The sequence below is a fragment of the Mercenaria mercenaria genome, chromosome 13 (assembly GCF_021730395.1).
Source record: "Mercenaria mercenaria strain notata chromosome 13, MADL_Memer_1, whole genome shotgun sequence".
Taxonomy (NCBI): domain Eukaryota; kingdom Metazoa; phylum Mollusca; class Bivalvia; order Venerida; family Veneridae; genus Mercenaria; species Mercenaria mercenaria.
In genome coordinates, this window is record NC_069373.1 from 17,543,799 (window position 1) to 17,558,079 (window position 14,281).

At 36.2% G+C, this 14,281-nt stretch overlaps 1 protein-coding gene across 4 annotated transcripts in view; it reads left to right on the top strand.

The window, feature by feature from the left end:
* The first annotated feature begins 412 nt into the window (after positions 1-412).
* Positions 413-14,281, top strand: part of LOC123529567 (protein arginine N-methyltransferase 6-like) — a 56,290-nt gene continuing 42,421 nt past the window's right edge. The window contains exons 1-3 of one of the 4 annotated variants that reach the window (XM_045309937.2): positions 413-449; positions 1,014-1,085; positions 10,974-11,039. In XM_045309937.2, the coding sequence (XP_045165872.2) occupies positions 11,005-11,039 (35 nt within the window). In that variant the 5' untranslated portion in view covers positions 413-449; positions 1,014-1,085; positions 10,974-11,004. The other 3 variants (XM_045309936.2, XM_045309938.2, XM_045309934.2) reach the window with 3 other exon arrangements.

Genomic DNA, 14,281 nt, shown 5'->3' on the forward strand with positions numbered 1-14,281 from the left:
ACCGCGCATGAGAAAACCACATAGGTAGCGACACAAGATCAGAACGCCTGCCATCGCGTAGTTGTCAGATCCATGTTATTCGCTACGGTTATCTCTAATTGTAATAGGCTTTGAAAGCGAACAGCATGGATCCTGACCAGACTGCGCGGATGCGCAGGCTGGTCTGGATCCTTGCTGGTCGCATACCCACTATGTTGGTTTTCTCATGGCACGGCTCATTTTTTTTCAGTTATCACCAGTTCCATTCTGAACTGTCAAGTTCATATAAGGCTTAAGTGAACCTAACTAGAAATTCTGCCATGACCTAACGAGTTATATAATCAATAAATTAAGCGTGCGGTACCGTAGACACTTACAATATATAAATATAGTTGCAGTTCCGAAAGGTAGTTGGAGCAAATACGTACTCTTGTGCCTTAGTGTCAAAGAATATGGTATTGGAAACATGTGTATGTTCGTAACATGATAGCAATAATAGTAATGAGTATTTGCGCGTAATATAAAAAGAATATTCTGTTGATTAAAAAAATCAATAAATTAAGCGTGTGGAACACTCGTAGAGTATGCACGCGGTTGCCTTAGCGAACGGTATATATTGTTACAGTGTGACCTTTAGTGATATCATTGAATTGATGGAGACTATTTTACTAAAAGGTTCAAATTAATTATAAGTTTTAGCCGGAAATACTAGCAGTTCATTGCGATGACAAATTGGAATAATACAAAATTTTGAATATAGCAAATTGTTATTTTCACAGGCGAATGGAAAGTTATATTTTAAACTGAATGACTTTCATACAGATACACGTTATCATTTTGTGAATCTATGTGTGAACATTTTATGCACAAAGCAATTAATTAAGATGAACAATGATATTAAATGACCTATTTCATATTATTCTATAAAAATTGTGTATTTAGCGGAGAGAGACAAGAACAATGAACGTTATGTGGATCTGGAACGTGGCCTGTTTCATGATGGACGTTATTGCTTATTTGCTGTCATGTTTCAGAATTAGAGAAACGGAGGAAGGAGAGAACGAAGAAAAGAAGAAAAGACAAAAGCATGACCAAGATTATTTTACGTGAGTTCAGTTTTTATTTAAGATTCTGTATTATAGAATGTGAAATGTAATTATCAGTAAGCTTTTTGTCTATCTAGCTAGATTGTAAAGAAAAAAGAGAGACTGATTTATGATTAATAACATTCATTTTTCTAATTATTTCAGTGAATGAAATATTTTCCTGTTAAACATTGAATTATTAACAATCCCTAAAAAACACTTAAAGATTTTACTAATGTTGTTAATGTATTATGAATGCGTCTTCAACGTATGCCTGAAAAATGACAGTCATTCTTAGTTTTGTACTACGTTTTAAAGTAGATCGCCTTAAAGATATTGCGTATATAAGTTAAAAGCGCACGTAGTGCAAATGACAGCTGGATAAAGGGTCTGTGCATTTATATATTTCACTTTTCTTTTATATGGCAAAGTTTTTGGTAGCTTGCGGAAGCCAAGTACCATTAATATAAAGAAAATTTTGTCTGTTTACTTTATACAGCTGAACTATTACAACGAAATCTCTAAAACAAATAAACGTTAGTTAAGCGGCAACCTGAGCGTGATTTTCCTGTTTAATTTCGGAATTATTGCTTTTCTGCTCTGAATATAATTTCTTGGCATTTAGAAAGAATTCTGTCCGGGAGATTCTGATATGATACCTGTCTACGCTGCTTAAAGTATTTGAAAGAGGAAATGCTTTATAACATTGATTACTTACAGTTGTAGTAATGATAACTCTTCTCACGTCAGACATGTTTGCTAGAAATTAGGTGATAAATGCGAGTGTCAGTTCTTGTAGGAAAATAACAGGGAATTTAAAGATATTTTTGGCAGGATGAATCTTTCGATATACGCTATATTGGTTGTCACAGCAAAATGAAAAATAAACATCATCTAACAAAATTAGTAGTTTGGAACCATTTTGAACTGAAATTTGTCAAAATTTGATGATATAGCAGAATGTAAAACAGTATAGCTTTACCTGTTACGTTGTACAGATACAGATAAGTGATTAAGACGCCGTAAATACGCACTTGCACAAGATTAAATACACAGAAAACGTATCATTCTTTAAAGATATACAGTCATAACTTAAAGTATTTTAACTATGATATTACTTCACAGTCTGTTCAGTTTCTTATTTTGAATTTCTGTATATAAGTATTGTGCCATTGCTTTGTAGCATTCTAGACAGATTCTGTGAAACTTGTTTTATCAGAATAAACCCCATGCTAGTGATTGGGGAAATGGGTGGACTTTTTTTAGTACTATAAAATTTGCCATTGTACAAAGTATTTATAACGTAGTTTGTCATAAGCAAGATTTCCTACCAGAATAGCAAATGTTTATATTTACCAGGAAGCAACATGTATGACAACCCAGAGAACTATGGTCAGTAAGACATTCATTATGATTTACTTAAGTTTCTACTGTTTTACTTTTCTTATTACGAGTGTTTTTTATGTATAGTTCTGATTTCAAAGCTTTTCTAAAAGAAAGTTTACGTTTAAGTTAGGTTTCGTTTGCGGAGGCTGCGTTTTTGGTACGTGGCATTCCCTGTTTGATATTTGTCTTTTTTTTTTTTTTTTACAATTCTTTCATTGTAACTACGCATTGCAGAACATTTTACCACGTTGCTGAAAAGATGCCCTCAGCTTGATATATGCTTATCGTTATATGGGTTAGTATGAATGCTAATACGTTTGAGCCATGGTACGAACAATGGTAATGGGTCATTTGAATAATTATAGGCATGGTAATATTCTTTGTAAGATGATTAGTGCAGTTACATAACTCTGCCCTGGATGACAAAAAGTCACTGGACAGTAAGTTCAGACGACATTTAGAAAATGCCCTTCCCTTAGTGCGCTATTTCTTCTGTTAGTCATTTACCATGCATGTAGTAAAATACTTTTCTGGAACAATACATTGATTTTAAGGGACAGAAATAGTGGTCATTTCTTTAGTAATTGAGCGTAAATAAGAGTGTAAACTGAGAGTGTTCCCACTGTCAGTTTCACAATTGCAAGTCTTCTTATTCTAGGGGCATTGATGTTGAAAAATGTTTATTAAAGCACACTGAAATTGTAAAAAAAATGCGTTTTATGAGGGAGCTGGTTCCTGGCCCCCCGAAGTGTCTGTGCAAGTAACTACATGTATCACACAACAGTTATGTCTTTATATAATTTTTCAGCGAACCACAAAATACTATTTTTCCTGACTAGAAAGTTGAGTTCGTTTGGCCCTTAACGATTTTTTTTTGTATACTGACCATAAAAAATTAATTTGAGCTTATGCAGTCGTTTGTCAATATTCAATTCTTGATAAGGACGCGCATTTATTTTAATGCATTTTCGCTGCAATATGAAAAGAGTAAACGTTCAGTTTTGTTTCACAGGAAGAAATATCACAAAACCAGTAGTCCAATTATCTCAGTAAATCGGTCATTTAATCTTGTCCAGCTCTCAAATTGGACAGTATCATTAAATGTTAAAAGGGGTTCTTACCAAAACAACCTTGACTGAATGGCGAGCAGCGCAGATCAGATTGAGACTGCACGGATGTGCAGGTGGATCATGATATACACTCGTCACAAATGCAGAATCCATCGTGTCCAGCATGATAAGGGTTAAAACATAGTTTTTATTAGGTAAGAATGACACAGTTACTGTTAGATGAAGTCTGCAGTTTCAGAGTATACTTTTAAAGGTCTACACAATGTGAAGAAAGTAGAACTAAGACATTATCTTAAGTAGGAAACTGGTATTTTGTTGTATACAGAGGAATTGATTTGAATGATAATAATAGTTTCAATTACTCTTTATTTATCTGTAGTACTGGTTTCTGACTTCACTTATCTGTAGTACTAGTTTCTGACTTCACTTAGGGAGTCTGACGCAAAATGTCATCGCGGCATTTAAGAAAATGAAATAATACACAAATAACTACAGTATGTACTGTGGATAGGGAACATATATGCTAACTAGTGTTTCAGAAAAGTTCGTTGAGGTTTAATTAAAGTAACAGAATGAAGATCAAGAAATAAAGTCCCTTGAAGCAATGAGCATATGAAATACAGCCAGAGCCACATAACTCAAAATAGGCCAATCGCAAATAGAGGTTGTTTGCTTTGTGAACAGTACATTTGAAATATAACTCAACAGCGACGTTGTGTGCGATATTGAACAATTACTTTAAAAGTTTTTGAACATAATGTGAAAGGGTATTATTCATACATGTGAGGCTCTGCCGTTTATAGGTGTTATAAATGATTACTAGTATATGTTTTACAGGTTAAAAAGTCAGCACACTGTAAAGGCAGAAAATCTTTGTAAAACTGGCATTATTGACCGGAAAAATGTTACATCATTGTCACATTTTTTCATATGTTGCAATGGGAGATAGACATTTCAGATAATAACAATGTTGCTAATTGGTTTCAGTAAATGATATAGTTGTCTTTCAGCATAAGTAGAACCGGCTCTTAGGTCACAAACTGAGCTAAAATGTCAAAAATGCCTGTCATATTTCGTGTCTGGAGCATAACTTATTAACCATTCACGGTATTGACTTCAAACTTGATATGTAGGTAGGTGGTGATGAGACGATGTGCAGAGTGCATGAACCAGGATGGTAGGTCAAAGGTCAGGGTCACAGCAAGGTCAAATCTGCCTTTCACATTAACATAGTTTAGCATGCAAACAAAGTATGTGCAGGGGCTAGGCCCATTGTACCCAAGGTCAAGGTCACCAAGGTGTTATACTTAGGTTACTTTTAAGGTTAAAGTTTTTCGGCAACCTTTGTTTTTCTGTCATATCTTTGTTACTATTGCTTATATCTCACTGCAACTTCACATAAACATTATCCAGCATACAAATAAAGTGTGTACAGGGGCTGGGCCCATTATACATAAGGTCAAGGTCACCAAGGTGTTACCTTTGTCATCATTTGCTATAATAATAAATAAAATAAATAAAAAAATAAAAAATAAAAATAAATAAATAAATAGAAATATAGAGAGTTTAGCAGAGTCTTTATACTTTATGTGCATGTAGTTTCTTAGACTGTTTTTTTTCTGATATAATTTAATTCCATCAAAATAAAGAATGTCAGTACCCCTTCCATTCTTGACCTTTAACCCCTCTGAATAGTAGGGTCTTTTTAAAGTAGAGGTCTCTTATTGAGACATAAATTCATTTAACTGTCAAATCGCCGAATAGTGGAGCGCAGCTCTTGTTTATTTTGGGCCGTAGGGAAAAAACGAGACCATTTCTCTGCGGTACAGCATGAATGGTACCTCATTTTTTCGGCGACGCCGTCTAAATTCGTTTTCGTTACCTATGCCACGTGACTTCAGTTTACAAATCAAACCACTTGATAACGCATTATAGATAATTTATCCAATTGGAAGATTTATGCAAGACCCTTCCTGATTGGACGAGAGTGTCAATTTCTTTCACTCTGTTGAGTGTGCTACGCTGAGTGAAATGTAGACAAAGCGTTTATCCTAAACGACGCTGTTCACAGTTTTAAAGCTAACTTTGGCTCAGTATATTGAGCAATAATATTGATATATCTCAAAATGATAAGTAAGTTTAATAAATATGATAAAAACCTGTTCAAATACCAACATATATCAAATTAAAGAAAGAGCTGAATACGGTCTGCGTATCACATGAATAAGGGTGTGATAAGAGTCTTTTATGTAGAGAAGTGCTTTTTAAAAGATTTTCCTTGTTACAATTGTCGTCTGTATATGAAAAGGTTTCTTGCTTTTGTGACTTATTCAGATTGCATATTAAAATGAGTACTTGTTTGCTTTGATATATTTGTTATAAATTATTTAACTGATTTATTATATATGAATACTTTTCTTTAGTATGGTATGCAAATATTGAACTCAGTTGAAATCTGTTTCATTATATATATGCTATATAATGACTGAATCTCATTAGATTGAAATGAAGGTACGCTGCATACAGTTTATCTATGTGATATGACTACGGTCAAACTTTATGTGATATGACTACGGTCAAACTTTGTTTATGAAACAGAAATATTGAAATAATTACAATTGTATGTTTTGCTTGAAAAAATTTATAAACGTCTTTCCTTATTACAATTCGCCGACCATCATTTTTAAAGATATTTCTTGCTAAGGTGTATTTTGACATATCTGTACCGGGTAAGACGTTTTTTGCAGACATAGAATTTTTTTGTGGACTTAGATGTTCTTGTCCTTTGGGCTTGAACAGTCTAGTTGTTAAAATTTTGCTCCTATTCTTCTCTGATATAGCCCTTCGGGCGTATATTGCCCCGCTTTGCGGAGCTGTTGTTTTACGCAAGACCTCCTGCAGTTTTCATCCAGTAAACAACATAAAGCAACGTAAAGTTGACATGCTCACGTTACTGGTACTTTCATGTCAAATTATTGTTTTGGAGCTCATTTTGTTTGGACTGTATGATACCTTTCTGTCAAACATATTTAAGTGGCCTGTTTCATACGTTTAAGCGTTGTAGTTGTTTTTATAACATGTATGTCATACAATGTTGACATCATTCTTGTTCCATTTTGTGACGCATTTTACATTATCGTCCCTAACATTGTAGTAATATAGATGGTATCCCTTTTCATTTAGCTGTCATTCTTGTGCATCATATATATCCATTTTGAAAACTCCTTTGCTAATACTTATATGATGCTGTTAAAGGTAACCCTTCTTAGTTTTTAATACAGTGGAAACTTGGTATCTCGAAATTAAAGGGATCAAGCGTTTTATTTCGAGGGAATCCGATTTAAAATGATATTTTGTGCACGTGTTTCCGGGACGGGACTTGAAAATATCTTCGAGATAACCGGAATTTTTAGATGAGTGAGTTCGAGTTATCGAGTTTCAAGTGTTTGTTTGTTTTGTTGGGTTTAACTTAGCACCGACACAGTTATAGGTCATATGGCGACTTTCCAGCTTTTATGGTGCGGGAAGACCCCAGTTGTCACTCGGCTATGGAGGTCCCTAGTTTCAACTGTAGTTTGATTTTAGTTACCCATTTTGCTGAAGGTATTTAGGGGTAGTATTAGAATTGTTTTGAATCTTAGACGCATCTCTTTGTAATTATCAGTATAATGGCCAACATGTACTGCTCCTGTATAATGCTGGTCAATGATTTTGTTTCAGAATTATTCTCCCCTTCAACATTTTACGTATCTTTACATAGAAAAGCCCGCCCGCTTTGATCAATAGGGAGAGTGCAGATCTACGGAGTTCGATCCCCGGCGGGGCGTATGTTCTCCGTGACGATTTGATAAAAGACATTGTGTCTGAAATCATTCGTCCTCCACGTCTGATTCATGTGGGGAAGTTCGCAGTAACTTGTGGAGAACAGGTCTTTAATGGTTCTGAATCCAGGAACACTGCCCGCCGTTACATAACTGAAATACCATTGAAAAACGGCGTTTAACCCAAAAGCAGACAAACTTTACATAGAAAGTTTACTTTTGTGGTTACTAAGATATTTAAACTCTGTTACGGTCAGTAACTTAAATCGAGGGCGTGAACGGTAACATGTATCACCACTACCGTCTATAAACAGTGCACTTGGCTCCAGCTGTTCGCTAATTCACACCTGGTACAGGAGCCGTGACTTTTCACTAAATCATAGGGTTATCGATTCTAAGACATCGTTATTGTTTCTGTCTGGTACAACGCGTTTACAACAGCTTTGTAAAATTGTGTACGAATAGCAATAGGATGGTATTGTTTTGATCTCCAAGACGTTATACAGATGTTGCGACCAGTCGAAACGTTACGTCAAAACGTTTTATGTTTGAACAAAATGATGATAATTGAAATCAGAAGACACTTGCAAATTATTCTTCTCGTGTTCAAAACAAATGCACCAAAATATAAGGCTTAATATGTTTTATTTCCCGTTTTGTTACTTATTGCTTTACATATTTACAAACTTGCTGACTGCTTTACATTTTTACACTGGGTGATTTTTGAAGAATATCCGCTGCTCATGATCCAGTTTCTTGACTTACATGCAAATCGTTATTTTCCTGACAATCATGATTATTATGAACCAGATAAATGTACATCTCAAAACTCAATTTTATTTATGTTATTGGACGGTCATTGACGCCCAACGTCTTGAAGGCATCAGTATGGTACACGGGGGATGGTATGTCACGCTGTTTCACGTTGCATGCGTTGTTCCTACTCACGAAGAAGACACAAAGAAAGCAGCGTTCAGGACGCGAGAGTAACATCTCGTCAACAAAACCGCCTGATTGTCCTTACGCATCCCTATGATCGCTTTCAAACAACAACACAGACTGGCCAGGAAGCGAGGGGATATAACGAGCAACGCATTAGTCGTTACCATTACGTCTGTAGGATGCCGGCATTTGAGCCGATAGTCCCTATAAGTATAACCTTTTAACACCAGAGAAGTGGCGTAACTGGGAGGTATGGTGTCATCGGCATCTACGGTGGACGCAAAATCAGTGGAAAAGTGTTTTTCCAGTATGTGTCTAGAAATGCACGGAGGGGAGGGAAGAGAAGTGTTATGTTGTTAGCCAATATATAATTGCGCCGAAAAACATCCCTTATAATGATTGAAAGCTGTCTGACGGGTCGACGATAACGTTGTCGAGGTATTTGAACTGTACGCTGTGCTCTCTCTTCGAGGTCACCATGATGTCATGTTTCAGCCGGACAACACTAGGCTAAATTCAGGCAGAATAAAGTCAAAACAACATTTAAGTTTTGCACTTGCCAGCGTTTTTACCAGACCTGAGTCGTATTGAGCATATACGGGACCAGCTCGGGTGGGTCACGTCATGAACAACAGCCAATGAAAGATACCACAATAGAGGATTTATGGTCTCGACCACACTCCTTACTGAGTTTAGTGAATATTCAGTTTTACCCCCCATACAGACATTTTAATTTAGCTCAGATGCAATAAAATTCATTTGCCCTTTCAGGAAATATGAGCCGTGCCATGATAAAACCAACATAGTGGCTTTGCGAACAGCATGGATCCTGACCAGCCTGCGCACTGCGCTGGTCAGGATCCATGCTGTTCGCTTTCAAAGCCTATTGCAATGACAGAAACCAACTGCGAACAGCATGGATCCTGACCAGACTGCGCGGATGCGCAGGCTGGTCTGGATCCATGCTGGTCGCAAACGCATTATGTTGGTTTTCTCATGGTGCGGCTCATATTTGTTGTATGTCCCTTATAAAATAGTTAACATTATTTTATTTTATTTCAATGTTGGCATCCAAAGATTACTTCATGATGCGTTTTCATTGACCGCCAGTAGGCCCTGTATTTGCGAAAATTTATCTACTCATATCTAACGAATTGTATGCAATCTAAAACATCGACCCGTAGGAACCTGTCGTATCAATATTATACATAATAAAATATGATTCTGTGCTAACATTGCAGAGTTTAATTTTTTCATCAATAAAGGAACTTTTCAAATATAGCTGTCAGTATGTAAAAATACCCAACATTTTCCGTGATAGAGAAGTGAAACACGGCGACGGTGTTAAAGGGACTAACCCTCATATTTTAGGCGAAAAATAATTTCTCTAAAAAAGCGATAAAAAGTGAGTACTCTGAAAGTGACTAGTCGTACTAACTTATTGCCATAAGATTTTTGCAAGATATTCTTATAAATAACCAAAAATGATGTGCAGAAGGCAGTGAACCGTTGCAACGCTTTTGAAATAATGGAGAAAATTTAAATTCTTGCATTTTTACCAATTTCTAACTTTATTTTCACCCACTTCATCATTTTACGGTGTTATAATATACATTCTGTGCTAAACTTGGTGGAAATGAGTATGTTGAAAAATTTCACCAAAACTGGAGGCGAGTAGCTTTAAACATAAGTCTGTTTCTACAGGTGGCTGTTTTCTGTTTTATCTGGTAAAAGGAAAAAAAATAAGTCTAAGAAGATTTTGTTTTTCACCGACAAAGGTTTTTGGTAATCGGAACTACTAAAGGCCTAAAATTAAAATTAATAATCTGCATTATCAAGAAAATGCAATTTCTTATTTCTTTAAATGTATTTAACATGAACTCCTACAGTATTCTTATTGCATAAACTTCTTTCCCAGTAAACAGTTTGCATGGGTATCTCCTGCAAATATGGCGGCATTGACATTTTTCTGTAATACATTGCATTTGGGCAAATCGAACGAGGTCGAGTTTTATTCAAATTATACGTCCGTAAACCGGAGGATTTTGAAATTTTGTCAGCTGTGCTCTGAAAATCAATGGAATGAAAACACATTTCGTGAGCTTTTAATTTACAATGGATGCATACATGCACGAGCTTCAAAGTTAAGTTACAACTGATCCATGTTCAGTAAAATAAAAGATATACATGCATAATATGTAGAGAACCATGAAAAAGTGGTTAACACTCTGAAGATAAAACGAGTTTACATAACATCGTGCGTGACGCCTATCTGACTTTACTTTACTTTAAACTTTACATTAAATATAGAAATATTACTCTGTTGAAAAACGACATGGTTACAATAGCTTTGTTAAATTATGTACGAACAGAAGTAGACTTTTATTGCTATGATTAGCATGCAGTCATTATACTCGAAATGTTTTACATTAATTAGAGAAATACGGATGATGGCACGACACAGTTGTAGTAGAATTGTTGAATTATTTACTGTTGATACTGACTTCTATTATTGTGATCTCTCTGCAGTCATTAATTTAAGAATGTAAGCTCAAGCATGCTTTACAATGATTAAAGCCATCCTAAAATGGAAGATGGCACCCCATCACGGTTATAGTAGCTTTTTTAAATTATGCACGAACAATAGCAGACTTTTATTATGATCTCATTATTTTTTCATTATATTACAGGAGTTACGCAGACATCTGTGTTCACGAGGAGATGCTGACTGACACTGTGAGAACAAACGCATATAGGTGGGTGAATGATTTGTACAATATGTTGAATTTGTGTGGTCTTGTGTTTGTCTATGGGTCCGAACTCCGCATGAGGTGTAAACTTCTAACATGTAAGGAATCTGTCAAGATGTCTTTTAGAAGATAGGTATTTCTTCCGAGGTGCTCAGTTGCTTTATGGCCTAAATTGTCCTTAAAGAACAGAAAGATGCTTGTGTAAATCATATTTCACAGACGGACACTAAGCACCAAAAGACTGACGATGTTGTAGATTTTACCTCCCATCTGTCTTCTTCCAGACCGTTCAGTTATGTAGGGATACCAAAAGAATTTTTCGTCCATCCTTACACCTTTTTATTATGCTCACCGATCATTTTTCGCGGAGATGTAGCTCTCACATTGTCTGTTCTGTCCGTTCATGCGTCCGTCCAAACATCTTTGTCCGGATAAATTACGCTTCTTTGTCAAGGCTTTGGTCAAAATTATCTGAAAAGTATCACTATGTATGGAACTTCATATTGTCAGGACCTGTATGTATCTTGCCTGGTTAAGGAGTTAATGATACTTTGAAATTTTACAGAATGCTGTGTACTGTGCAATACTAATACAAGCCTTGTCCGTGTAACTTCTCTTCCAGTTAAAAATCATTATGATGTGAACTTGAATGTATTATCATGACAATTTGGAGTTAAGACCCTTTATTGTTTTTAGCCCAGATGGTGGGCTATTAAAATCACTCTGCGTCCGTGGTCCGTTCGTCCGTCCGTCCGTTAACAATTTCTCGTTATCGCATCTCCTCAGAAATTACTGGGGGGATTTTGACCAAACTTTGTCAGAATGATGTATTGGTACTCTAGTTGTGTCCCCCTGAAAATCAGACTGGTTCAACAATTTATGAGTGAGTTATGGCCCTTTGTTTATTTCAATATTTTACATAGATTTATATAGGGAAAAACTTTGAAAACCTTCTTATCCAAAACCACAGAGCCTAGGGCTTTGATATTTGGTTTGAAGCATCATCTAGTGGTCCTCTACCAAGATAATTCAAATTATTTCTCTGGGGTCAAATATGGCCCCGCCCTGGGGGTCACATAGTTTATAATGACTTATATAGGGAAAAACATTGTATAACCCCTTGTCCAAAACCACAGGGCCTAAGGCGTTGGTATTTTGTATGTGACATCATCTAGTGGTCTTCAACTAAGATTGTTCATATTATACCCCTAGGGTCAAATATGGCCCCGCCCTGGGGGTCATATGGTTTACATAGACTTACATAAGGAAAAACTTTGAAAATCTTCTTGTCCAAACCACAAAGCCTAAGGCTTTGATACTTGTAATTTAGCATCATCTAAAAGTTCTCTACCAAGTTTGTTAAAATTTTCGCCCTAGGGTCAAAAATGGCCCCGCCCCAGGGGTCACATGGTTCATACAGACTTATATAGGGAAAAGCTTTTAAAATGTTCTTGTCAATAACTACAACATTCAAATTTGGACCACATGTATATTTTTGAGTGGCAAGATGAACCTTAACATGAGTTGACCTTGATTTTGACCTTGTGACCTACTTTCACATTTCTGTAGCTACAGCCTTCAAATTTGGACCACATGTATATTTTTGAGCGGCAAGATGAACCTTGACATGAGTTGACCTTGATTTTGACCTAGTGACCTACTTTCACATTTCTGTAGCTACAGCCTTCAAATTTTGACCACATGTATATTTTTGAGTGGCAAGATGAACCTTGACATGAGTTGACCTTGATTTTGACCTAGTGACCTACTTTCACATTTCTGTAGCTACAGCCTTCAAATTTGGACCACATGCATAGTTTTGTGCACTGGAAAAATCTTTGACCTTGATTTTGACCTAGTGACCTACTTTCACATTTTTGAAGGTACAGGCGTCAAATTTAGACCATATGCATAGTTCCATGTTTCAAAATGAAATTTGACCTTGATTTTGACCTAGTGACTTACTTTCACATTTCTCAAGCTACAGCCTTCAAATTTGGACCACATGCATAGTTTTGTGTACCGAAAAAAACTTTGACCTTCACATTGACCTAGTGACCTACTTTCACATTTTTAAGGTACAGGCTTCAAATTTGGACCACATGCATAGTTTTGTATTCCGAAATAAAATTTGACCATGATTTTGACCTAGTGACCTACTTTTACATTTCTCAAGCTACAGCCTTCAAATTTGGACCACTTGCATAGTTTTGTGTACCGAAATGAACTTTGACCTTAAAATTGACCTAGTGACCTACTTTCACATTTTTAAGGTACAGGCTTCAAAGTTGGACCACATACATAGTTTTGTATACCGAAATAAAATTTGACCTTGATTTTGACCTAGTGACCTGGTTTTACATTTCTCAAGCTATAGCCTTCAAATTTGGACCACTTGCATAGTTTTGTGTACCGAAATGAACTCTGACCTTTACATTGACCTAGTGACTTACTTTCACATTTTTGAAGGTACAGGCTTCAAATTTGGACCACATGCATAGTTTTGTATTCCGAAATAGAATTTGAACTTGATTTTGACCTAGTGACCTACTTTTACATTTCTCAAGCTACAGCCTTCAAATTTGGACCACTTGCATAGTTTTGTGTACCGAAATGAACTTTGACCTTAAGATTGACCTAGTGACCTACTTTCACATTTCTGTAGCTACAGGCTTCAAAGTTGGACCACATGCATAGGATTGTGTACCGAAACAAACTTTGACCTTGACATTGACCTTGTGACCTACTTTCACATTTCTCAAGCTACAGCTTTCGAATTTGGACCACATGCACAGTGTTGTGTACGGAAATAAAATTTGACCTTGAGGAAGTCAATAAGTCTTGAAATTTGGAACACTCAAAAATGGCACATTGGTGGGCGCCAAGATCACTCTGTGATCTCTTGTTTACAGAGAATGTCGTTTATTGTCCAGTACATACCTAGACCTTGTCCGGATATGTCGCCCGGATACGTCGCCATACTGTTACCTAAAGATTTGTCCTATATCACTCTGAAGTGAACTGGAGCATATTGTAAGGACAAACGTGTGTTTTGCCGGTTCAAGCGTTATGGCACATCTAAAAGTTTACACAATGCTGTAATTTGCTATATGGTAACTTTTGAATAGTTTCATGGGACCTACCCCGAACAAACAGAACGCATAGCTATGAAAAGAACTTGCGCGTGTTGTCGGGATATATCGTATACCCCATATATTCTTCCCAATGAACGCAATCACCATATGTAC